This window comes from Ovis canadensis, chromosome 9, assembly GCF_042477335.2.
Source record: "Ovis canadensis isolate MfBH-ARS-UI-01 breed Bighorn chromosome 9, ARS-UI_OviCan_v2, whole genome shotgun sequence".
Lineage (NCBI taxonomy): Eukaryota > Metazoa > Chordata > Mammalia > Artiodactyla > Bovidae > Ovis > Ovis canadensis.
Genome location: NC_091253.1, coordinates 53,258,692 through 53,285,578, shown reverse-complemented (window position 1 = coordinate 53,285,578; position 26,887 = coordinate 53,258,692). Strand labels below are relative to the sequence as shown.

At 42.4% G+C, this 26,887-nt stretch overlaps 1 protein-coding gene across 6 annotated transcripts in view; it reads left to right on the top strand.

Moving 5' to 3' along the window:
* Nucleotides 1–26,887, top strand: part of PDE7A (phosphodiesterase 7A) — a 192,073-nt gene that overhangs the window by 63,571 nt on the left and 101,615 nt on the right. The window contains exons 1-2 of one of the 6 annotated variants that reach the window (XM_069600117.1): nucleotides 20,725–20,795; nucleotides 21,775–21,871. The exons of 1 other annotated variant lie outside the window; for it this stretch is intronic. In XM_069600117.1, the coding sequence (XP_069456218.1) occupies nucleotides 20,785–20,795; nucleotides 21,775–21,871 (108 nt within the window). In that variant the 5' untranslated portion in view covers nucleotides 20,725–20,784. Of the gene's footprint in view, nucleotides 1–20,724; nucleotides 20,796–20,922; nucleotides 21,037–21,230; nucleotides 21,467–21,641; nucleotides 21,872–26,887 lie in introns of those variants that run through there. 4 more of the 6 variants (XM_069600114.1, XM_069600116.1, XM_069600113.1 and 1 more) reach the window with 4 other exon arrangements.

Genomic DNA, 26,887 nt, shown 5'->3' with positions numbered 1-26,887 from the left:
CCCTGGTGAAGGAAATGGCAACCCTCTCCAGTATTCTTGCCTGGGAAATCCCGTGGACAGAGGAGTCTGGCGGGCTACAATCCATAAGAGTTGGACATGACTTAAGGACTAAATACACAAAACACTTTAGGGTAATAATCAGACGCTCCCCAAAAAACTAAACAAACTAAATGCTCCCCCAAAATACTAAGGAATTTGCTAGAATTAAAAAATATAAATGTAAGAAAGTTTACAGGGAAAAAAGCTAGTAAATCTTAAATTTACTTTTTATTCAAATTAAGTCCTAATATTTGTCAATTTATAAAATGTATTTGTTACGGTTATAATGCATTTACACACTGTTTACAATATTATACTTTTCCGTTTTAGTGATTATATAATCTATTGTATTGTAAGAGCATCATGTGTTTATCTTGTTTCTTATTGTTTTCAGTTTTCCACTATAGTTGAAAGTGCTAATATAAACACTTTTGTTTAAATATTGCCACAACCTTTGAAGTTATTTCCTTGTAGCTTATTCTTCAGTATAGAATTATCGGGTCAAAAAAATATGCTTATTCTCCAGTATAGAATTATCAGGTCAAAAAAATATGAGCAATGATAGGTATTGTAAGTTATGTTTTCTCTGTGTGCTGGACACTGTTTTAGGTATTTTGGATATTGCCAGATTTATCCTAAAGATGACCCTATGAGATAGTTATTATTTTTATTATATTTTACCTACAGGCAGACTGGGCTGAAAAAAACTTGCGTGACTTACCCATGGTAATAGAGAAAACAAGTGAAAAAATAGAAAAAAATAGAGCCAGAATTGAACCAGTTCCCCATGGCTCCAAAGACCATGCTTATTCCAAAACACTTAGCAGTTCTTAAATGTTGTGACCTCAGGACCCCTTTCTACACTCTTAAAAAATCTTGAGTATTGTTACTCAAGTTAACTTGACTAATTGTGGTGATCGTTTTGCAATGAACCCAAATTCCATGACCAAGTTGAATACCTTGAGACTATGCCCAAAGGTACTGTGGGTAGGTGGTGTGGGCTTGTGTATACAAGGTTGGAGATCAAACATGGCTGGACATGACCCCTGCTTCACCTTAGGAAATAAATGCTATTCAGAGATGTGACCTGGTTGGAGTCCAAGATCACCAGATGTGAGGGACAGATAAAGGGATGTTGTACATGTGAAACTAATATGATGTAACATATTAATTATATCTCAATTTTTTTAACTATTGAAGGGGGAAAAAAACCAAATTTTCCAAATGGTGGAACATTTCATTATGTAATATTTTAAAAATACATCCATTATGCTTTTGTGGATCTCTTTAGGATTAAATGTTATTTTCTTTCATGTCTCATAATGAAACAAGCTGACAATCACCCTTGATTTACACTACAGAACAGGATTAGTTTATATGGTATTGAGAAATTTTAAGAGCTTGAGTTAGGAAATGTAAAGGTTTTACTGCTATGTGGAAACATGAGCATCTTAAATAAAAATAAACAGCTTATGACAAATATTCATGTACATATAGGCATGTGTGTGTGCTCAGCGTGTCCCACTCTTTGCAACTCCATGGAGCCCACCAGGCTCCTCTGTCCATGGTATTTCCTAGGCAAGGATACTGGAGTGGGTGGCCATATCCTACTTCAGGGGATCTTCCCCATTCAGGGATGAACCCAAGCAAGTCTTTGGCATCTCCTCCATTGGCAGGCAGATTCTTTACCACTGTGTCACCTGGGAAGCCCAAATATAGACATATGTCAGAGATATTGTGGGTTAGGGTTTCAGACCACTGAAATAAAGTGAATATCACAGCAAAGCAAGTCACACAAATTTTTGGCTTCCCAGCACACATAAAAGTTATGTTTAAACTGTAATGTAGTGTATGAAGTATGCAATAGCATTATGTCTAAAAAAACAAAGTACATACCTTAATTAGAAACACTTTATTGCTCAAGGATATATTGTATAATGCAGAGAATATAGCCAATATTTTATAACAACTATAACTTTTAAAAATTGCACCTTTAAATATTGCTCACCTGTAACGTATAATTGTTGGTGTTGTTTAGTCGCTCAGTCGTGTTCAGCTCTTTTGCGACCTCATGGACTGTAGCCAGCTAGGCTTCTCTGTCCCTGGGATTTCCTAGGCAAGAATACTGGAGTAGGTTGCCATTTCTTTCTCCAGGGGATCTTCCTGCCCAGAGGTCAAACTCACATCTCCTGCACTGCAGGCAGATTCTTTACTGTGAGCCACTAGGGAAACCCCAACTTACATAATATTGTACATCAACTACATTTTAATATATATACTTTATTGCTGAACGATAAAAATACATCCATTAATATCACCATGGATCTCATTTTAAAAATTTTTACAGAGGAATTCCCTGACAACTCAATGGTTAGGACTTGGTACTCTCACTGCCGAGGCCCTGGGTTCACTCCCTGGTCAAGGAACCGAGATCCCACAAGTTGTGCAATGTGGCCAAAAAGAAAAAGAAAAAAAAAAATCTTTCAGGATTAGCTCAGGATAGTGGACAAAAGTTTTCAAAATTCTAATACTCACTTGAAAGTTTGAAATTTATCGTTGACAACAAACACTGTCTGTTGTTTTCCTTGAAGAAACATGGCCACTGGGCATGGCCACCGCACAGGGTAGTAGACATTTGTTACTCTATTTTGTTGCCCAGCATCTGAATTCTCTTATAAATATAGGTACTCTTTCATTTTATGAGTCTTTTGGAGAGGCAATCTTGCCACCTCCTATGAAAGTCAAGGAACAAGTACCCCGTGACCTTGAACCCTGCATATAATCTGGGAATAGCCAAATGTACATGCCTACCTAAGACTTTAGACCTTGAGCAAGTAACTTAAGATGAAGAGGTTGTATTGGCTTGTTAGTTCAGTGGCAGTGGAGTATAGTAATAATAAAGGTGGTGGCATCCATGCCAAATGCTTCTGTCTAGCCTGTAGGTTACCCTGCCCATTTCTAGGCTCCCCTCCATTTTGTAAGTCTCCATCACATCATTTGAAAAATTGTTTTTGTTGTCCTGTTTAAAATAGTCAAATTTGTTTGAAAAGAATCATGACTGATTCCGAAGTCTGAAATCTGACCTTTGCCCTCTGATATAGCAATTGCCTTGTACAGTGAAGATACTGACTGTGGGATACAAGGACACTTCAAGAGAAGAGAATTGCATGAGCAAAGGTGTTGGGTTGGGAAATTCACTCATTTAATCTTTCGGTGTGTATTGGCTGATTTTCCACTTTAGGTAAGACACCATTCGAGATACTGTAGATACCGTAGTGGACGACATGAGTCATTATTAATAGTTGGTTAGGGAAAGGGAAAGGGGGTGAGAAAAGGGAAAGGGGGTGATTGTTGAAACGACAATCATATTACAGAAATGAAATTGGCAAGGCTTTGTTACCGACTGGATCTAGACAGTGAGGATAACGAAAGGTTTAGCACCCAGATGACCAGGAAGACAGTGGTGTCTTTAGCATAAGGAGAACAGAGGAAGAACGTTGGGTGGGGAAGATGACCATTTCCACTGTAGATTTAGCGAGTTTAAGGTTCAGAGGGGCAACTTGCGGCAGAAATCTTGGAGGCAGTCAGAAAGGAGGGGCTGAAACTTGAGAGACGCGTAGGACGGAAGATGGGAGTAGAGATTTTGGAGTCATGTTCATAGAGGTAAGAGACAGCAGAGCAGTGGAGAAATGGCCACGGTGGAGGGGTGCGTGTTGTCTGAGTGTGTGAGGATGCCCTATAGACTGACAAGAGAAAAGGGTCCAGCAGAGATCTTTGCAGAACATCTGTGTTTAGGAATCCAGAGAGATCACTTATGTACATAAATAAACATCGCATCATGCACAAATGGGATTGCCTTAAGAGAAGCACGGATGGTCATACAGGACCTTGGAAGAGAGAGATTGCTTCCAGCTGAGAAGTTCAGGAAAGGCTTCGTTGAAGATGGCCATGTAAACTGTATCATCTGATATGTAGGATTTGAACTTGGGGAGCCTTCAAACTTCCAGACACTGGGTGGGAAGGAATGGGTGCTCAGTTCAGAGGGAATATTGTGAGCAAAGACGTGGAGGAGAAAGGGCAAGGTGCTTGTGGGAAGAACAGTTTAGAACGCTAGAGTGAGGGCTCTGAGGGTACCAGTCACTCCAAAGTCCTGTGTCCTGTGAGTTTTGCAGAAGCTGGAGCGTTCTGTCCTCTCACTGTCATTTCTAGTCACTTATTTTCCATAACAATTGATTTTTTTTCTCTGATAGCTTTTATTCATGCCTATGCAAAACATTTTTATTTCTACTTTTTGAGAATTTTCATCATTGCTGCATTTATTATAAGCCTGAAGAGTGTGATTTCATTTAAATGTGATGGATGAAGAGGGGCGTCTTAGGTTTATTTGGCAAGTGAAACTCTCCACAGATTAAGGAAAACATTCCTTCCAACTGAGGAAGAATTTCTCAGAGGAAGTCTTTCTTCATGAGGTAGACTTTCATGAGACTGAACTTTGTCTAACTTAAGAGCAACCTGTTTCTTGCGGCTTTGCTCCAGGGTTTTGTTTTTTTTTTAACCTTTGGTTGTTTTTACTTTTGTTTTTGTTTTGGGAGGTGGTTTTTTTTTTTTTTTTTTGGTAAAGTGCTCCTTTGGTTTAAAACTTTTATTAATATTTTGTTTGGCTTTATAGATAATTGGTCCTTTGTCTTCCCATGTGTATGCGTACTGCAGTCTACTTGTGCTGACTTGTGGACTGTATGTTTTATCATAATTGCCAGTAGGGCATTTTGTTGTTGTCGTTCAGCATCCAACTCTTTTGCAACTGCAGGGACTATAGCCCACCAGGCTCCGTCTGTCCAAAGGATTTCCCAGGCAAGGATACTGGAGTGGGTTGCCATTTCCTTCTCCAGACGATCTTCCCAACCCAGGGATCGAACCCACATCTCCTGTATTGTAGGTGGATTCTTTACCATTGAGCTATGAGGGAAGCCCAGTAGGGACATTGCAATTATAGTATTTTGCCTGCTGGCAAATACATTTCGTTTTCTAGAGTCAATGACCTTTATTTCTAATTACATTCACTTATTCCCAAATGAACAGATGTCTCTTTAAAATTAGCTGAATTTTAAATACTGACTCCTTTTACTCTAAGAATTGTGAAGTTTTACTAATTCTTAGATAATATGAGATTTCTAAATACTGTAAGTAAAATAATTATTTTTGTTGCATTTTAAAAATGGATACTGCTAGCATACGTAACATTTTGCTATACCTTATAAAAACTTAAGTATATAAGTTGCTTACCTAAAAAAAATTAATCCTGAGATTTTTCAATAGCAATTTCATTCCTCAACTTTAGAGTTATTTTGGGAATTGAGCTATGAATAAGATGTTCTAAATGGATGTTAACTAGTTAATTCAGAAACTCTGGCTGGTATCTGCTCTAAAGAAGTTCAGGAGAGGAGGGATTCCCTGGTGGTCCAGATGTTAGAAGTTTGCTGTCATGGGCCCAGGTTCAATCCCTGGTCAAGGAAGTAAGACCCCACAAGCTGCATGGCATGGCCAAAAAAAAAGTTCAGGGGACGCGAAAGAACCCCATGATTGTATGATATTTAAGTTGAAAAGGGGATGGCATTTTTTAGGCTTAGATGGTTATCTATAAACTCGCTCTACATAAATTTGCAGAGCAACACCTCCAAAGATGCTCAAAGGCACCACCATCTTTATTTTGGGCTTTTAAAAAAGCTGTTTAATCCATCTCCTTGCTTCCACTTTTCATTTAGAAACCATCACCTACAGAGCAGCCAGAGAGATCTTTAAAACATATAAATCAGAGAATATCACCTCTCTGATTAAACAAAACAATAGAACATTCCAATGGCTTCCCATTACACTTAGAATAATATCCAATTCCTTAACCAGGCCTGCATTGATTTGGTCTCATCTCCCTTCCCTGCTTCCCAATCACTGTGTTCCCTCTACATTGGTTGGCCTTATTCATGTGCTAGGTGTTTATCCTGGTTCCCTCTATCAAGAAAGCTCTCTGTACTCACTAATCCTTGCCTAGCTTGCTTCCTGACTTCATTCAAGACTCAGTTCAAATGTCATCTTTTCGAAGATGCCTTTCCTAAGTCTCTTTGTACCACTTTCTAATACATTCCCTGTTTTTTCTTCACACACCTAAAACTAGCTTGTTATGTTGTGTTATGTATTTATTTATCACTCTTCTCCATTAGAGTTTTCACTTCATTCAGATAGGACCTTTCTCTATCTTATTTTATCTTTATTGACCAGAGGAGGGCTTAACACAAAGTAGTCACCCAACCACCATTCAGTGAATAAATGAATGAAAACACTAGGACTGAAAACATTTTCAAGGACCCTTTACCCCACCCCAAGTATTATAATTTTGATAAAAGCCCTGAATACTTGTTTCCTAAGACTGCCACTCAAAGTCTCACAGACTGGGTGGCTAATGGTAAATTTTATGTTATGCTGTATACACTGGGTGGCTTAAAACAGGAGAAATTTATTCTCTCACAGTTCTGGAGACCGGAAGTCCAGAATCAAGGCGTCTGCAGAGCTGGCTCCTTCTCGTGCTCTGTGGAAGCATCTGTTTCATGTCTGTGTCCTAGGATGTTCCCTGTCATCTACCTAGGAACTCCTGGTGACAGCCAGTAATCCTCGGCATCCCTGACTTGTAGAGGCATCTGTCCAGCCTCTGCCTCCATCTTCACACAGCCTTCTCCCTGTTCCTGTGCCTTTGCATGACTGTCTTCTTCTTCTTTTTAATATTTATATATTTGTCTGTAGCAGGTCTTAGATCCAGTATATGAGCTCTTCAGTTTGTGGCATGTGGGATGGAGCTCCCCAACCAGAGATGGAATCCTGGCCTCTGCATTAGGAGTGCAGAGTTTGAGCCACTGGACCACCAGGGAAGTCCCAGTACATGGCTGTTTTCTTATTAAAAAAACACCAGTAGTAATGGATCAAGGGTCCATCCTAATTCATTATGACCTTATTTTAATTTAAATTTAACATATCTGTAATGATCTTGGGGCTTCCTGGGTGGTGCAGTGGTAAAAATCTGTCTGCCTGTGCAGGAGAGAGACACAGGAAACACAGGTTTGATCCCAGGGTTGGGAAGATCCCTTGGAGGGGGAATTGGCAAGCCATTCCAGTATTCTTGCCTGGAACATCTCATGGACAGAGAAGCCTGACGGGCTACAGTCCCTGGGGTCACACAGAGTAGGACACTACTGAGCACGTATTGACCACATTTCCCAATAAGATCACATTTTTTAGTTATTGGAGGTTACGATTCAATGTATTTTTTGAGGGAGGGGGGCAAGGAGGAGGGAGAAGCTGGAGAAACATTTTAGCTGGAGAAACATTTAGTAATTAATTTTCAGTTCCACTTTAAAAGTTTGTGTGCCCAGTCACTCAGTCATGCCCACCTCTTTTGTGACCCCATGGACTGCAGCCTGCCAGCCTGCAGGAGGAGGCTTGCTGGGATTCTCCAGGCAAGAATACAAGAGCGGGTTGCCATTTCCTATTCCAGGAGATCTTCCCAACCCAGGGATTGAACCTGTGTCTCCTGTGTCTCCTCCACTGGCAAGCGGATTCTTTACCACTTGAGTCACCTGGGAAGCTCCCAAAGAGTTTGCTGTTCTGAATAATAGTCACTCCATTCAACATTTTACATTATTATACTATGGGGTGTGAAGGAAAGGGTCCTATTCTTTATAACTATTCTCCTTCAGAGATAGCAAGAGAGAATGGTAATATTTTAAAAAACAGAAAGTTAATCTCAGGGAGGCATACGCTTAAATATTTATATTGAAACTAGAGACCAAAATTTGTGCTTCACGTTTGCCAGTGCTCCCACGTCCCTTAATTGAACAGATGGGCTTTATACTGTGCCCTTAAAAAGAAAAAAAAAAACAACAAAAACCCCCAGCCAACTTGATGTTTTTTTTTTTAATCTCAAGTGTGAACATGAACTTAGAAGAATAGGCCTTCTGTGAAACATCTCCTGCTCCAAATCAGGTACACAGAAGTTGACGAACACAATTGTATTAGTTTCCTTAGGTTGCGATAAACTGTGTGACAAATTACCATAAACTGGGTGACTTAGAAAAACAGAAACATATTCTTTCATAGTTTTGGGAGCTTGAAGTTCAAAATCAAGATGTTGGTGAAGCCGTGCTCCCTCTGAAGTCTCTGGAAGAGAATTTGTCTAAATCCTTTCTCTTAGCTTTTGGTGGTCATTGGCAGTCTTCGATGTTTCTTGGCTTGTAGACTTAACACTCCAATCTCCATCTCTGTCTTCACATGTCTTTCTTCCCTGTGAGTGAGCCTCCAAATCCTCCTCTTCTTATAAGGACACCAGTTGTCAGGAATCAGTTCAGTTCAGTTCAGTTCAGTTCTGTCGCTCAGTCGTGTCCAACTCTTTGTGACCCCATGAATCGCAGCACACCAGGCCTCCCTGTCCATCACCAACTCCCGGAGTTCACTCAGACTCACGTCCATCGAGTCCATGATGCCATCCAGCCACCTAATCTTCTGTCGTCCCCTTCTCCTCCTGCTCCCAAACCCTCCCAACATCAGAGTCTTTTCCAATGAGTCAACTCTTTGCATGAGGTGGCCAAAGTACTGGAGTTTCAGCTTTAGCATCATTCCTTCCAAAGAAATCCCAGGGCTGATCTCCTTCAGAATAGACTGGTTGGATCTCCTTGCAGTCCAAGGGACTCTCAAGAGTCTTCTCCAACACCACAGTTCTAAAGCATCAATTCTTCGGCGCTCAGCCTTCTTCACAGTCTAACTCTCACATCCATACATGATTACTGGAAAAACCATAGCCTTGACTAGACGGACCTTAGTCGGCAAAGTAATATCTCTGCTTTTGAATATGCTATCTAGGTTAGTCATAACTTTTCTTCCAAGGAGTAAGCGTCTTTTAATTTCATGGCTGAAATCACCATCTGCAGTGATTTTGGAGCCCCCCAAAATAAAGTCTGACACTGTTTCCACTGTTTCCCCATCTATTTCCCATGAAGTGATGGGACCAGATGCCATGATCTTTGTTTTCTGAATGTTGAGTTTTAAGCCAACTTTTTCACTCTCCTCTTTCACTTTCATCAAGAGGCTTTTTAGTTCCTCTTCACTTTCTGCCATAAAGGTGGTGTCATCTGCATATCTGAGGTTATTGATATTTCTCCCGGCAATCTTGATTCCAGCTTGTGTTTCTTCCAGTCCAGCATTTCTCATGATGTACTCTGCATATAAGTTAAATAAGCAGGGTCACCACATACAGCCTTGACGTACTCCTTTTCCTATTTGGAACCAGTCTGTTGTTCCATGTCCAGTTCTAACTGTTGCTTCCTGACCTGCATACAGATTTCTCAAGAGGCAGGTCAGGTGGTCTAGTATTCCCATCTCTCTCAGAATTTTCCAGTTTGTTGTGATTCACACAGTCAAAGGCTTTGGCATAGTCAGTAAAGCAGAAATAGATGTTTTTCTGGAACTCTGTTGCTTTTTCGATGATCCAGTGGCTGTTGGCAATTTGATCTCTGGTTCCTCTGCCTTTTCTAAAACCAGCTTGAACATCAGGAAGTTCATGGTTCACGTATTGCTGAAGCCTGGCTTGGAGAATTTTGAGCATTACTTTACTAGTAATCAGTCTAAACTAGTAATTACTAGTGTCAGGAATCAGGCCCACCCTAATCCTGTATGACCTTATCTTAACTTGATTACAGATGCAAAGACTCTATTTCCAAATAAGGTCATGCAAGCTAAGTTGCTTCAGTTCAGTTCAGTTCAGTTGCTCAGTCATGTCTGACTCTTTGCGACCCCATGGACTGCAGCACGCCTGGCTTCCCTGTCCATCACCAACTCAAACTCGTGTCCATTGAGTCAGTGATGCCATTCAACCATCTCATCCTCTGTCATCCCCTTCTCGTGCCACCTTCAATCTTTCCCAGCATCAGGGTCTTTTCCAGTGAGCCAGTTCTTTGCATCAGGTGGCCAAAGTATTAGAGTTTCAGCTTCTGCATCAGTCCTTACAGTGAATATTCAGGACTGATTTCCTTTAGGATGGACTGGTTGTATCTCCTTGCAGTCCAAGGGACTCTCAAGAATCTTCTCCAACACCACAGTTCAAAAGCAATTCTTCAGTGCACAGCTTTCTTTATAGTCCAACTCTCACATCCATACAGAACTACTGGGAAAAAACCACAGCTTTGACTAGACAGACCTTTGTTGGTAAAGTAATGTCTTGGCTTTTCAATATGCTGTCTAGGTTGGTCACAACTTTTTGTCCAAGGAGCAAGCATCTTTTTAATTTCATGGCTACAGTCACCATCTGCAGTGATTTTGGAGCCCCCCAAAATAAAGTTTGTCACTGTTTCCATTGTTTCCCCATCTATTTGCCATGAAGTGATGGGACCGGATGCCATGGCTTAGTTTTCTGAATGTTGAGTTTTAAGTCAACTTTTTCACTTTTCTCTTTCACTTTCATCAAGAAGCTCTTTAGTTCTTCTTTGCTTTCTGCCATAAGGGTGTTGTCATCTGCATATCTGAGGTTATTGATATTTCTCCTGGCAATCTTGATTCCAGCTTGTGCTTCATCCAGCCCAGGATTTTTCATGATGTACTCTGCATATAAGTTAAATAAGCAGGGTGACAATATACAGCCTTGACGTACTCCTTTTCCGATTTGGAACCAGTCTGTTGTTCTATCGGAGAAGGCAATGGCACCCCACTCCAGTACTCTTGCCTGGAAAATCCTATGGACAGAGAAGCCTGGTGGGCTGGTGGGCTGAGCAACTTCACTTTCACTTTTCACTTTCATCCATTGGAGAAGGAAATGGCAACCCACTCCAGTGTTCTTGCCTAGAGAATCCCAGGGATGGTGGAGCCTTGTAGGCGGCCATCTATGGGGTCGCAAAGAGTCGGACACAACTGAAGCGACTTAGCAGCAGCAGCAGCTGTTGTTCTGTGTCCAGTTCTAACTGTTGCTTCTTGACCTGCACACAGATTTCTCAAGAGGCAGGTCAGGTGGTCTGGTATTCAGTAAGTTAATTCAGTTGTGTCTAACACTTTGCTACCCCATAGACTGTAGCCTGCCAGGCTCCTCTGTCCACAAGCTTTCTGAGGCAAGAATACAGAGTGGGCTTCCATTTCCTTCTCCAGGGGATCTTCCTGACCCAGGGATCAAACCTGTGTCTCTTACATGTTCCGCATTGGCCGGCGGGTTCTTTACCACTAGCGCTACCTGGGTAGCCCCAGGAAGGTCATAAGTACCAGGAGTTAGGGCTTCAACATCTCTTTAGGGGAACATAGTTGAACTCACTATAATTACTTTAATTTTTAATGAGAAAAATAACACACAGTTTTTAGAGTTCAGTAGTTCTACTATATTATAATAAACCTAGGAGCATATTGTTCCATCTCAGTATTCTACCAGTTCCTGTTCTGCTGAGGCAAGAATGTTTACTGTTTTAAATTGCTCCTTAAATATTAAAATATTGTAAAAAAATGGAAATATTTTAATATTTTAAATTGCTCCTTACAGGCTTCCCTGGTGGCTCAGACTATAAAGAATCTACCTGCAATGTAGGAGACCTGTGTTCCATCTCTGGGTCAGGAAGATCCCCTGGAGAAGGAAATGTTTACCCACTCCAATATTCTTGACTGGAGAATCTGATGGACAGAGAAACCTGGCAGGCTATAATCCATGGGGTCATAAAGAGCCAGATATGACTGAGTGACTGACAGGCACTTACAATATTTAGCTCCCTGTTACTAGCTCACATCTCAATTTTAGATATTGTCTATTAATATTCTACTATGAAAGATAAAAATTTATCTTTCTAATACTACCCAAATAAACACAATTCGTCCCCTCTGATCCATCAGTATAGTTATAACACCATAATTTTGTTAAGTCAGTATTCAGGGCCTATATTATTGTGAATATGTAACTATTATTTATAGAGGAGCCATATAGTATATGATGATTAAATCTATATTCTCATACATTTTTCCCCTTGGTGTTAATAATTGTATTTTTCTTTTGCTTAGTGTTCTATGTAGTATCAATAAATTTATTCCAGAACTCTGCCAGAGCTTTTCTCATTGTGTTCAGCCTCTTCAGGTCATCTCTGTTTCACTTTTATCTCAGAGCCCCCATACTCCCGCTCCTACATGGCCTGGTTTCTCTCTCAGCTTTCTTTTTGGGCTTCCCTGGTGGCTCAGATGGCAAATAATCTGCCTGCAATGTGGGGAGACCCAGGTTTGATCCCTGGGTCAGGCAGATACCATGGAGAAGGGCTTGACTACCCACTCCAGTATTCTTGCCTGGAGAATCCCATGGACAGAGGAGCCTGGCGGGCTACAGTCCATGGGGTCACAAAGAGTCGGACACGACTGAGCTACTAACACTTCACTTTCAACGCTTTCTCTTTGTTGAGATGGTCCTTTGTATGTGACCTGCTTTTATTTTCATTCTCTGGAAGATTTTAAAATTTTATTTTTGTCCCCATTATATGAAGTGTCACGATATACCTTGGTGTAGGTCTTTATCCGTTCTTCTAGGCACAAATTTGGCTGCTTCCATCTGGAAATTCAATTCAGGTAGATCTGCCTGAATTATTTCTTCCCTGTAATTTTCTCAATCATTTCTTCCTGACCATTTTTATTTTGGATGCTAAATATCCTGGACTGGGACTTCCATATTAGTGTCTTTTCTTACATTGTCTATGTCTTTTTTAAAAATGGTATTTGTTTGGGGCTGTGCTGGGCCTTTGTTGCTGCACTCAGGCTTTCTCTAGTTGTGGTGAGTTGGGGGTACTGTCTCCAGTTGTGCTGCTGAGGGCTTGTCATTGCTGTGGCGTCTCTTGTTGTGGAGCATAGGCTCCAGGGGCACAAGGGCTTTAGTAGTTTGGGCTTGTGGGCTCTAGAACCTGGGCTCATTAGTTGTGGCCCACAGGCTCAGTTGCCTTGTGGCACGTGGGATCCTCCCGGACCAGGGATCGAATCAGTGTCCCTTGCATTGCAAGGCAGATTCTTAACCACTGGACCACCAGGGAAGCCCCCATTATCTGAATCTTTAATTTTTTGTTTTACTTTTGGGAACCAGTGAACCTGTGAAGTTGCTCAGTCATGTCCGACTCTTTGCGACCCTATGGACTGTAGCCTACTAGGCTCTTCCATCCATGGAATTTTCCAGGCAAGAGTACTGGAGTGGGTTGCCATTTCCTTCTCCAGGGGATCTTCCCGACCCAGGGATCAAATCCAGGTCTCCGGCTTTACAGGCAGACGCTTTACCGTCTGAGCCACCAGGAAAGCTACTTTGGGGAAGATATTTTCAACTTTAGTTTCTAAAACATCCATTAAATATTTAATTTTTTCTATCATAGTTTTTAATTTTAAAAATTATTCTAGTTTTTCTTTTATATCATATTTTTGTATATTATAAATCCTCTCTCCAGTGATATTGGGGTGTTTTTTGGAAAAAGGAGTCTCTCTATTGTTTGTTTCCTCTTGTTTGTTTTTTCATTGTTCATTTCATTCTCTCTCATTTTATGGGATGTATTTAAATTCTGATTGTGCTTGATTGTTCTTTCATATTTGAGACTGAGACACTGACCTGCTGTTTCTAACTCTACGTACACAGGAAGGACTTAGATTTCTGTGCTGACTTACTTATTTGACTGGAAGACTCCAAACTGATAGAACCTGTAAAACTTTTGCCTTTGATAGGTTCACTTTTCTTTTTCTTAAAAAAAAAAAAAAATTTGTTTGTTTATTTATTTATTTTGGCTGCGGGGATCTTAGTTGCAGCCCTTGGGATCTTTAGCTGTGGCATGCAAACTCTTAGTTGCAGCATGTGGGATCTAGTTCCCTGACCAGGAGTCAAACCCAGCCCCCCTGCATTGGAACATATATTCTGAATCACTAGACCACCAGGGAAGTCCCAGATAGGTCCAATTTTCTAAAAGAGGAATCTCCCAGCCCCTTGCCTCAAGGATATAAACTTAGCTGTCAACAAGTAGGCAGTCTCATTTATCCCTCCACCTTTCGTATGTCACTCTAACCCCACTCTCAGCTCTGCCTGTGAACCCAAGTCCAGAGACTGTTTGGTTCAATTTATCTACAAAGGCTGAGATAGTTGGCTGTTATTATTGTATACAGATCATGATATACACATCATGCTGATGGTTTATAACTACACTTTCCACTTCCTGTAGGATTTTTAAAGAAAAATTTGGACAATAGACTTTATTTTTGTTTATTTATTGGCTGCACATGGGCTTTGTCTAGCTACAGCTAGTGAGGGCTCCTCTCTTGTTGCAGTGCCCGGGCTTTTCATTGCAGTGACTTCTCTTGTTGCAGAGCATGGGCTGTAGGGCTCACAGGCTTCAGTAGTTGCAGTGTGTGGGCTTAGTTGCCCCTTGACATGTGACTTTATTTTTATTTTTTTAAATTATAAAAGTATGATAACACATTTACAGGAGACTTGCAAAATACAGAACAAGGTTGCATATAGTTCCACTATACATTGAAATTATTTTTTAAGTACATAAATTAAGATTTTTAGTTGGTCTCAATATCAAGCTCTCAAAAGTTAATAGAATGAATATACAGAGAAACAGAAGGATATAGTAGACTTGAAAAGCACTGTGAACCAATTCGACATAAGATTTATACAATTTTCACACAACAGTAGGATATAAATTCTATTCAAGTTCCCACAGACTGTAAACTAGGAGACACTGGAACATATCCAGGGACATAAAAGAAGGAAGGCACACATAAATATAAGCTTGTGGGCTGATGGCCATCAGTCCTGTTACTACTATTAATACTTTGCCTCCTGTTTCTCAACTTTCATATAAGGCATCATGGGGAGCCCCCTATCTCCTACTGAGTGATAGAAGAAAAATATTTTACTTGGGATTGACTTACAAGTAGTTCTGTATTCTATGGTGCAGAAACGTGGATAGCTACAGCACTATGATCACTCTTTGGGGGTGGTCCTGAAGGTGGTGAAGAGAAATACTCCCAGTGGGAGAACTTGGAGCAGTATACCTGGTTGTTCTTTTTTTTTCCCCCCGCCCTGAAGAGAGAGAGCTAGATATACAGATCATGCTGATGGGCAGTGTCTGACCAATAGGCTGTATGGTCTGAAATTTGGGAATATAATTAGACAATTGATTACAAGGAGGCCTGGGAAAGGGAGTGTGCATATGTGGATGGACTGGATGAGCAGAGTGTGAATGTATTTGTGTCTCATGGGCTTCCAAAGAGGAATCTTATCAGAGGATAAGCGTAATAATCAGGTGGATGAGATGGTACATTCTGTGCATGTCAGTCAGCCTTTTGCTTCATCCAACCCTGTTCCTGCCCAACAGACGCATGAACAACGTGACCACGGTGTCAGGGTGAGGGTTCGACGGGGGTTTAGCAGGATCGTTTCCTACTCGACAAGGCCAATCTGGCTATAGCAACTGCTAAGTGCTCCAGTTGCCAACAGCAGAGTGTAAGACTAAGCTTTCATTTCCTGGAGGTATCACTGAGCCATCAAGTACATTGCACTGAGCCACTTCCATTATGGATGAAGCGGTCTTTTTTTTTTTTTTTTTTTCTCCCTGAATAGATACTTATTCTGGAAATGAATTTCCTCCTCTGATGGCAATGCTTCTATCAAAACTACCGCATATGGACTTAACACAATTATCCTATTCCACACAGTATTACTTCTAACCAAGAAAACTCATTTTACAGCAAATAAAGCAATGGGTTCATGCTCATAGAATTTACTGGTCTTAATATGTTGCCTATTACCCTGAAGTAGCTGACTTAATAGGATGATCAAATGGCCTTTCTCTTTATTGTGATAAAAACTTACAATTTGAACCATTTTAAAATGTACAATGCAGTGGCATTAAGTACAGTTACAATGCTGTGCAACCCTCTACCCATTAGTCAGTCTCCCCATTCCTCCCTCTCTCCAGCCCCTGGCAAGTACTAATTAGCTTTCTGTCTCCATTGTTTGCCTGTTCTAGATATCTCATATAAATGAAGTCATACAATATTTAGCAGTTCGTATCTGGCTTCCTTCACTTAGCATGTTTTAAGGTTAATTGGAATGGCCTTTTGAAGACTCAATAATGGTTCCGACTGGGTGGCAGCACTTCCTGTGGCTAGGATAAGATTCTCCAGGTCTTGGCATATGTTCTAAATCAAAATGTATATCTATGGTCCAGGAATCAAGGAGTGGGACTGGGAGTGGGAAGTTACTTTTAAGAAGTTACTTTTACCCCTAGTGCAAAATTTTGCTTTCCATTCCCACAACTTTGGGCTCTTCTGGTCCAGAGGTCTTTGTCCTCAAGGAAGAATGTCTGCAGCAGGGTACACAGCAAGAGTTCAGTTAAACTGGAAGCTGAGACTGCCTGTTGGCTATTTGGGGATCCTGGTGCTAGTTAACCAACAGGCGAAGAAACCTCATACTATTGCCTGGGGTGACTGACCCTGACTACTAAGCGGATTTTGAGTTGATTGCTACACAATGGGTGAAAGGAGGAATATGGCTGGAATGCACGAGACTTTTTGGGGTGTCTCTTAGTATTTAGTACTCCAATGCTCTGTGTTATGGCAACAGAAAACTACAACCCAAGAATACTTTTAGATAGAATTAGAACCTCTGCTGGCCAGATCCTTTAGGAATGAAGGTTTGGGTCACCCCAAACAAGGCCAGGAATCATTTTCAGCTGAGATTCTTGCTGAAGGCAAAGGGGATATGAGACAGGTTAATGGGGGAAAATAGTTATACATAGTAATTATGATCATGTTGTCAGTTGCAGATACAAGGACTTTAAAAGTTCTGAGTTTTTTCCCTAATTTTGATATGAATTTGTGTATTTATTAACCAATTATTTTCTTTTACTCTTCTCTCATTCCCTTCAGTTCAGTTCAGTTGCTCAGTCATGTCCGACTCTTTGCGACCCCATGGACCACAGCATGCCAGGCCTCCTTTTCCATCACCAACTCCTGGAGTTTACCTAAACTAATATCCATTGAGTCGGTGATGCCATTCAACATCTCATCCTCTGTCGTCCCCTTCTCCTCCTGCCTTCAATCTTTCCCAGCATCAGGGTCTTTTCAAATGAGTCAGCTCTTTGCATCAGGTGGCCAAAATATTGGAGTTTCAGCTTCAACATCAGTCCTTCCAAAGAACACTCAGGACTGATTTCCCTTAGGATGGACTGGTTGGATCTTCTTGCAGTCCAAGGGACTCTCAAGAGTCTTCTCCAACACCACAGTTCAAAAGCATCAATTCTTCTGTGCTCAGCTTTCTTTACAGTCCAATTCTTACATCCATACATGACTACTGGAAAAACCACAGCCTTGACTAGACGGACTTTTGTTGGTAATGTCTCTGCTTTTTAATATGCTGTCTAGGTTGATCATAACTTTTCTTCCAAGGAGTCAGCATCTTTTAATTTCATGGCTGCAGTCACCATCTGCAGTGATTTTGGAGCCCTCCAAAATAAAGTCAGCCACTGTTTCCCTGTCTATTTGCCATGAAGCGATGGACTGGATGCCATGATCTTAGTTTTCTGAATGTTGAGCTTTAAGTCAACTTTCTCACTCACCTCTTTCACTTTCATCAAGAGGCTCTTTAGTTCTTCACTTTCTGCCCTAAGTGTGGTGTCATCTCCATATCTGAGGTTATTGATCTTTCTCCCGGCAGTCTTGGTTCCAGCTTGTGCTTCATCCAGCCCAGCATTTCTCATGATGTACTCTGCAAATAAGTTAAATAAGCAGGGTGACCATATACAGCCTTGACGTACTCCTTTTCCTATTTGGAACCAGTCTGTTGTTCCATGTCCAGTTCTAACTGTTGCTTCCTGACCTGCATACAGATTTCTCAAAAGGCAAGTCAGGTAGCCTGGTATTCCCGTCTCTTTCAGAATTTTCCCCAGTATATTGTAATCCACACAGTCAAAGGGTTTGACATAGTCAGCAAAGCAGAAATAGATGTTTTTCTGGAACTCTCTTGCTTTTTCGATGATCCAGTGGATGTTGGCAATTTGATGTCTGGTTGCTCTGCCTTTTCTAAAACCAACTTGAACATCTGGAAGTTCATGGTTCACGTATTGCTGAAGCCTAGCTTGGAGAATTTTGAGCATTACTTTACTAGTGTGTGAGATGAGTGCCTTACAATGTATTAATAGTAGGTAAACTTGTATCTTAGTATATAAGTTACAGAATAGCCGAGATATACTGTAACTTGTCAAGAAGAGTAATTAACATCACTCTAAGGTTCTATCCTCTTTGAGGGAAGCAGGGAGTTGTTTGGGGTTATATGAAAGTTACTTTATATGGACAGAGGCATGATTTTGCTATCATTTTTATTTGAAAATTAAATATGATTAAAAGAGTGTGTATGGATGTGAAGTTGGTGTGTATTTGGAGTGGAGTGGTTTTGTACTCAGGAATTAGCTAAGCTGGAACTGGATTTCCCAGAATTCTCTTCCTTTTATAGTTTTGGTTATAGTTGGCCACAGTAGAAATTTGCGAGAGAATTACAAAGTAGAAGTGAAGCAGCAGCCATTACACTTGAAAGATCTGTGCAGGGTCCCAGACACCACTGTGATTTGGCACAGTGACCTGCTAACTCTTCTCCCTAGCAGCAAAGCCTGCAGCTCCTCCGGCTTCTCTGCCTCCTGGACCACAGGTGTGGCCAATCAATCACTCTCTCTCTCCCTTCCCTATTGGTTCTGCTTTTCTGAAGAATACACTCTCCAACAGTCAAGAACACTGAAAACAGCTGAAGTTCTGGTCTCCAAAAAGCACATGGTGTGGTGGCAATACATGGCTCTGAAATCGTACAGAACGGAGTTAAGTGGGACAAATGATTTATGGTCTCAAACCTGATTCCCCATCTATAGAATTGGGATCAAGTTTTTACTTACGTGGCTGTTGCATAGGGTTAAGTTAAAACATTGTATGTAGACTATCCATCATGGTTCGCAGTGGGTGCATAGTAAATGTCAGCTCCCCTCTCTGAAGGGAGATCTGAGTCTTCTCAAATAACTTAATCAAACTTGAGTCTCTTAAATGTTACTAAATATGAGTTATTTTGGCATATACTGTCTGATATCACGCCAATACTGCCTTCTGGGTGTTTAGATGAACACAGAATTCAGATGTTATTGGAGGTAAGTTCTGCCATTTATCCGTGGAAGATCTTAGGCAAGTTATATTTCCCTCAGCCTCATTTCAATTTAGAAACTATTGCCTCATGGGGTTTTCATCAGAAGTAAGCAAGAGAGTACTCAGCTTAATCACAGGCATATGGAGGGTGCTCAATACATGCATGAGATGTGGGAGTAATTAGGGTTTCAAAGATGACTTGGGTTAGTCGTTGTGAAACAAGCTGGGACCTGGGACCCTTTGCTGCAGTGCTTACACCTGAACAGAGGGCTCCTCCAGCAATAAATACAAAGAAACAATAAGGAGCTAGAAATAATACACCCATGCATGCACAGCTGGGGCAAATTATGAACAATAAGCTACAAAAAGACCAAAAACCGGACTGCCACTTCTGAGATGTGGGGAGCAAAAGCAGGGTACTGTGCATTATTTCTGCACACAACGTCATCAAAGGGGTGGGTAGACTACGTAGGCCACCTCTCCAGCATGACCTCAGGACCCCTACCCTCACTCCATTTAAGGGACAGGCTCATGCCCCTCCCCCCTCTCACCCAGGGAGATCTGTTGCTAGTTTTCATTCCCTCCTGCAGTAGCATGAGGCCCAATAAAGCCTTACTTTAACTTTCCATCTGGCTCCTATCCATGAGTCCAAGGACATCGGTTGGTAAAAGTTGCGCTAAAGGGAAGCTTCCACTTAGTGAAAACAACAACAAAAAAAAATCCATGAAACCACAGTGGAAGTGATGTCTTTTTAATAGTAGAAAAGCGGACAAGTTGAAAAATACCCGCAAAGACATAGAAAGTTTTAAGTGATACACATGAAACAGATGCCGTGGAAAGATAAAAGGTTTTGCAGACTTCTGTTGATTTATGGAATCATGAGCGTATGATATCTGATCTCATCTGAACGGGCTATGCAGTACGTTCAAAGACCTGCCACCTTGCCAGTGGCTGGTCATAGCACGTAAGTGGAAGGATGGGTCCCCTGAGAGCAGAGCCCAAGCAGTTTTGCCAACCGGGGAGAGCTGGTTTAGGCTGATGTCCCAGAGGCTGGAATGCACTTGAAACAAAGGGTTGCAGCTGAAAAGCTTTCATGGTTTGGGGAGAAACGTGACAAAATAAACCTGCAGTCTACAACTCCGGTCAAGAGTTTTTTTCCTCCTGCCTTCTAAAAATCGAAGCCAAGAAACAAAAACACGTTTGGTAAAAGGGCGTGCAGTCTCTTTTCCCGCTCTGTCTTCTCATTTTCATTCTTCTCATTTTTTCCAGTGCATACTCTCACTTCTTCTTTCTCAGTCTCGGGGATTTTCCCTCCAACCCATCGCCCCCTCCTCACGCCCGCTTTACTGGGCTCTGCTCTCCGCCCCTCCACCCGGGACGGCCCCGGGGCCCGCACCTGCCAGCAGAGCGCTCGACCCCGACCCTCCCGGGTGCTGGCAGTGACGTAGAGGGGAGTTCGGTGCCGCGCGGCCCGCCGACGTCACTGCCGCAGCGGTCCCCAGTGAGCCCCAAGGATGGGAATTCAAGGAGGGAAACACGGCGATGACCCCGCGGTCAGTGTTGAGCGCTGCGACTGGGCAGCGTGCTTGGGCTTTCCGAAAGGAAAAGGCCGGAATCGCGCCTCTCGCGTAGGCGGAGCCCACCCCACACCTTCAGCGCGCCCCAACGCCAGAGTTTAGCGATAGGAGGGAATAGCCCCACACGGAGGAGCCTCGTGCGCACGCGCCTTGGCCGGGGTGGCGGAGTGCTGTAGCACGAGGATGGGTCGGGGAGGAGGGCAGCGGGAGGGGGATGGTGAGTGAGCCCCGAGGTGCGGCCCCGAGGGAGGGCGGCTCAACCCCACCACCGCTAGCCCGGCTCCTTAGGCGCTGCGGCGGCGCGGGGCCTGCGGCGCGGCGTCGTGACGTCACGGTGGCGGCGGCCGTGGTTGGCGCAGGGTCCGCGGCTGCAAAGTGTGAATTACGCCGGGCTCGCGCCGGCGGCGGAGTGAAGTCAGGCTCCGGGGGAGGGGTGGGGAGGGGGCAGGACCGCGGCCGGAGCTGGTGCCTGCATCCGAGCCCCGCGCGCGCTGGGTCTCGCTGCTGGCTCCAGCTGTGTGTTCTTGCACCGCTTTGCTCTGTTTTTGCTCCGCTCCTGCTCCGCTGCCCTCCCACCCCCCGCCCCGGACCCTCTCCTCTGGGCCGAACAGCCTGGGGACGCCGGGGTTTCCCCTCCGATTTGGCGGGTGCTGCCGTCGCTTGCACCCCGGGAGCCGGGCGCGCGCTGGTCTTCGTTAACTGTCGCCGCGGCCGCCGCAGCGCCTTCCCGCCGGCGGCCCCGGCGGAGTGTTGGGGTGGGGGAGGCGTGAGCGCGGCTTCCCGGCCCGGGGTCGGCGCCCGCCCGCCCTGCCCCCGCCTCGGCCCGGCGCCCCCGAGCCGCGGCCCCTTCCAAGCGCAGGGGCCGGCGGCCGCGGCAGGGCGGGCGCCGCGCGGGGGCAGGGCGGGCGTATTCAATGGAAGTATGTTACCAGCTGCCGGTGCTGCCTCTGGACAGGCCGGTCCCCCAGCACGTCCTCAGCCGCCGAGGAGCCATCAGCTTCAGCTCCAGCTCCGCGCTCTTCGGCTGCCCCAATCCCCGGCAGCTCTCCCAGGTAAACGCCGCCGCCGGGGGCCCCACACTTGGGGGCTGCTCTTTTGTTTACCTCCTTCCACCTGGCTTCACCTCCGCGACCCCTACTCCCCAGTCCTCGCCGTTCACCCCGCCCCCCGACCAGCACTTCCCGTTGTTTGGGGATGTCTAGGCTGACCCCCCTCGATTCGAGAGGCTTTTCTCTGATCCTCGGGACTCAAACCTCACCCCACCCCCCACCCCGGCCTGCTCGAGGCTGAACCCAGGTGGGCTCTGGGAACCCCTTCGTACCCTCCCCAGGCGCGACCCCCTCTGTGTTCAGCGGCTTAAGGGTCTGGAATGACTTAAGTCGTCTTCCTTTTCTCGACGTCTCAGTCTGGAAGTTGGGCCTCTTTTTTCCTTACTTGTGGTCCTGGCACACCTGGCCACCCCTCACCCCTACACACCTGTGCTGGGTTTGCGCCTCCCGCGCGCCCCGCGGTGCTGGGATAGTCCTGCAGTTCTCCGAACAATAGGCCGATTCTCGGTTGCTCGTCTCCTTACTTATTCGAGTCTGTTGATGGACCCTAAGTGAGGTCAGAGAAACAAGTATTCAGAGTGCCTCCTCAAAGCTTCGGTTTCCGGAAAGTTGATAGCCAGGAATCAGTTTTATTTTTAATTTGATAAGATTTTTAAGAGAAAAACTACTGATGGAGCACTCGCAGGAAGACTTTGTTTTGAATGGTCCAATACCAGTTGCTCCTGAGAATTTCGGTTTTTTTTTTCCTCCCTAGTGATGCTGTTGGCCCAGCCTCTTATTTCTGGCTGATTTTGGTCGCCAGTTTTAAAATAGGGAGGACAAAAGAATTTTGTTTACATTTGAACTGATTGCCCTCCATTTCTGCTCCCAGAACGTTACATGTTCATGATCACATTTTAAGTCACATATGTTTATTTTTCCTGTTGACTAGTATTAGCTTCTTTTATGGGAGCATATCTCTCCCCCACCCCCCGATATATTGTAAATAACTTGAGCCCGGTCTGTATTTCTTTTTGTTTTTTTACTGGTACAGTGGGTAGCACCCGATAGAGATTTCTTAGAGTAGATGTGTCCAGTAAATATTTGTCATTTGCCTCTTTGCCTAAATAGTTTGGAGAGAGAGAGCAGAAGCATATATTTGGGTTTCTTTGAATTGTTTTTATTTAAAATCAGACTTCTTTCACAGGACAAAGTGGTATGCTAATGAGGTCAGAGTCAACTTGTAGATTACTGTAAGTGACATTTAAAAATAATGTTATGTAGTTGTTTTGAAAGTTAGGTCCATGATCTGCCCTTACAGTACTGTTTAAAGCATTTTCAGGTTCCAAATTTTAAAAAATTGTAAAGATACTAATGGATTAAAAAGGTTTTTAATGGTAGTAACTTGTTTTCCTTTCTCATATCAGCAACGCATGACTAATACTCATTTCCGGTTCAGTCTAAATGTTATAATGAAGGCAATCAGTTATCACTTGTAAAATTATAGAAGGTGAATAAGGTTAGTTGTGCTCCCCAAGGAGAAAATGAATGATATCAGAGATTCCAAGGGAATTAATACAAGTAAGGCTGATGCCAGGGGTTTTACCTGATGCCTTAATTAATCCTCAGAGACCAATTTTAAGCCCCATTCCTTCTTAGCTCATTTCCTAGCTTTAGATATAAAGGGTAGTGGAATTTTAAAATTGATTGTGGCAGATGAAGCAAATATTGGATAGTCACACTGTAATGCCATGCCATGCTTAGTCGCTTAGTCGTGTCTGACTCTTTGGCATCCTTTGGACTATAGTCTGCCAGGCTCCTCTGTTCATAGGATTCTCCAGGCAACAATACTGGAGTGGGTTGCCATTTTCCTTCTCCAGGGGATCTTCCCAACCCAGGATCCAACCTGCGTCTCTTGCATTGCACGCAGATTGTTTTACCTTCTGAATCATTCGGGAAGATGACTATATTTACTCTTAAAACTTAAAAAAAAAAAAATTTGTTTGTACCCCAAAGTGACCTGTATAGAAACTTCTGGTTCTCCTGAATTTTCAGCTTAGCGATGCCATTAAAATGATATTAAACTTACCATGGTGCTGAGTGGGTATGTTTATCATTTTCAAATTTTTCAATAATTATTTAATACTAAAACATACATCATAGTGATTTGTTTTGGGCCAATGGGAATTTGTAATAGATTGAAAAAGAGACAAATCTTGGAACCTTATTCAGAGCTCCTAAAGTAAATATTTGGTTAAATCAAAAGCTCCGTTTACCCTTGAATCTTGAGTTTCTAAGTCTGGAGCTACAGGAATTATAAAAAGTATAGGTGGTTTTGTAGTTTCATTGAAAAGACTTCAGGAAACCTGTTTTTGTTTTTTTCCTCCTTAGGTACTAAGTAGAAGTCATTTATTTTAGAGTACTTCTATTTTAAAATACATTCACAACTAGCGATATTTTCATTTTTCAATTTTTACTTTAATATTGGAGCCCAGTTCATAGTAGAGACTTAGTAAATACTGGCTGAATGAGTAAATGGCTAATGATGTTATCACTGACTGAGCCTCAGTTGAAAATAGGAAATCAACATAAAGACTTTCATCTAGGTCTAGCAGTAACTCATTTATCCAAAACTTGTTTGGAGTTTGTAGACTTTTTAACAGATTCAGGAAATCAGAAGACTCTGAGCAGCCAAAGGAGATTTGGAGATCCTCTGAGTTCTGACAAACTCCTTTTCCAAGTAACGGCACATTTGCAGGGGGCTTGGAGGCTTCAGGTTTACACTGAGAGCAGCAAAGGTTGACAGCTGATGCACCAGAAGCTCAAGACTGCAAGAAACACTCTTCAAAACCAGCAGCTTAAAAAGTTTGGCATCTTGAGTGTCTACAGCACAATCATGTTTTTGACATTAGTCAAAATAGTGTTTAACAGAATCTGTTTTTAAAAGTTTAAAGATTCAGTTCAGTTCAGTAGCGAAAGATTGATACTGTTTAAAACAAACAAAACCTCCAGTTTGTGTTGGTGCTTAAATGGGCAAGCATGAGTTATCTGGAAAGTTCATTTATGTGGAGCACCAGCTCTCCCAAGGATGCCAAGTAAATGAGGCATTAACTTTTTGTTTTAAAACAGGTCGTGTACTACTTTCTCGAATGGTTGATAATGAGATTTTAAAATTATTTGAAAAATAAAGATAATAGATGATTTTTTTTTTTTTTGCCATTTTGGGGATTTTTGTTAGCTGAATTTAAACATTTCTCTCGCAGAATACCTTTGTTATTTGGAAAACAAAAATGTGAGACCAGAAATTATCTTGTTCACCACTATGGCCACAGTGCTTTTCGTAGGTAGGTGCTTATTAAGTCTGGAAGTTGAGTTAGTATATTGGTAGCATGCCAGAACACCACACGTGCGATTATTTCAATCAGGTTTTCTATGCACTGAAAATGAATCTTATTTGGGTGAGATATCTGAGGTTTAGTTTTTTTTTAATGATCATAAATCTATGGTATGTATTATTGAGCAAAATTTGGGGATCTAATGTGCAAACATGTTTTTAGTACTGTAATAAGCTAAATTTGATTTCTAATTTAGCAACTATCTTTTTTATAGACTTAATTTTTTTAGAGTAGTTCTATGTTCATGGCACAATTGAGTAGAATATGGAGAGATGTACCCCTCCCCTATTATCAACATCTCCTACCTGTGAGATATTTTAACATTTGTTACAGTGGTAACATTTGTAACAACTGCTGAACCTACCTCTGGGCATCATTTTCACCCAGAGGCGCATCCTTTGCCATAGGGTTCATTATTGGTATCTTTTTTTTTTTTAAATCCAGAAACTACTCCACAAATATTTACTGAACACCTTCTGTAAATGTGTTAGGTACTGAGAAAATGCAAAGAATTAGTTAAAAAAAAAAAATCATCTGTGAGCCTGCCTGCCTAACCAGGTTTTTCTTTTTGAAGCCTTACCGTCCTTATTCATAAACATTTTTAACTTGTAGTCAGTGTACATCTGTCATCCTTAGCAATGTTCTTAGTATAGGAAAGATTATCAGAGTCCTGTGTGTGCCAGAACAGTTCAGAGCCCCTTGGAAAACAGTTGATTCCTCCTTGAAGAAGCTTATAGGATTTTGGTGAGGAAAATGGTATGGTTATATGTGATATAGTTGTTTAGTGGCATTATCAAAGTGTCATGAAACTACAAGAAGGTAAGCTTCACTTGCCAGTTTAAGCCTTAAGCTAAGGTTAAGAAGATGTTTCTAGGTAAATGGGTGCGTGTAAGGGAGGAGGAGAGACATGACACAGTCGGCTAAGTAGATTAATAGACTATCAGAAGAAGTTTTTGTGATGATGGAAATGTTCTGTGTCATATAGCAGGGCTTCCCAGGTGGTGCTAATGGTAAAGAATCACCTGCCAATGCAGGAGATGTGGGTTTGATCCCTGTGTCGGGAAGATCCCTTGGAGAAGGAAATGGCAACCCACTCCAGTATTCTTGTCTGGAAAATGCCATGGACAGAGGAGCCTGGTAGACTACAGTCCATGGGATCACAAAGAGTTGGACATGACTGAGCAACTGAGCACACGCACACAGCCATGTATATAGCTAGATGAGCACTTGAAATGTGGCTAGTTTTGACTGTGGGATTGAATTTTCAGTTGAGTTTTGTTTAAATAGCTGCATGTGGCTAGTGGCTCAGGTATTGGCAGACGTGGTGTGTAGCTGTAGTTAATGGTGGCTAGTGGTGATGCGATGTTGGTCTGTCAGTAGCTCATTCTCTGGATGCTGAATGTAAGAGCTCCTTTCGGGCTGTTGCTGTTATCTGCAAAACTTCATTTAATACCTTCATGCAAGTTTGATCAAGTCTTTAGAGTGAAATCACTTGATTGGGTCAGGAGGTAGGAAAGCTTATTGACTTGCTCGAATCTTCACTTTTATGGTTCAAAGATGAATGAGCATATCTCTTTCCAGTTGTGTAGTATGCAGTCGTGATACTGTATGTTAGATAAACATTTAACATATTTTGTAAACATTT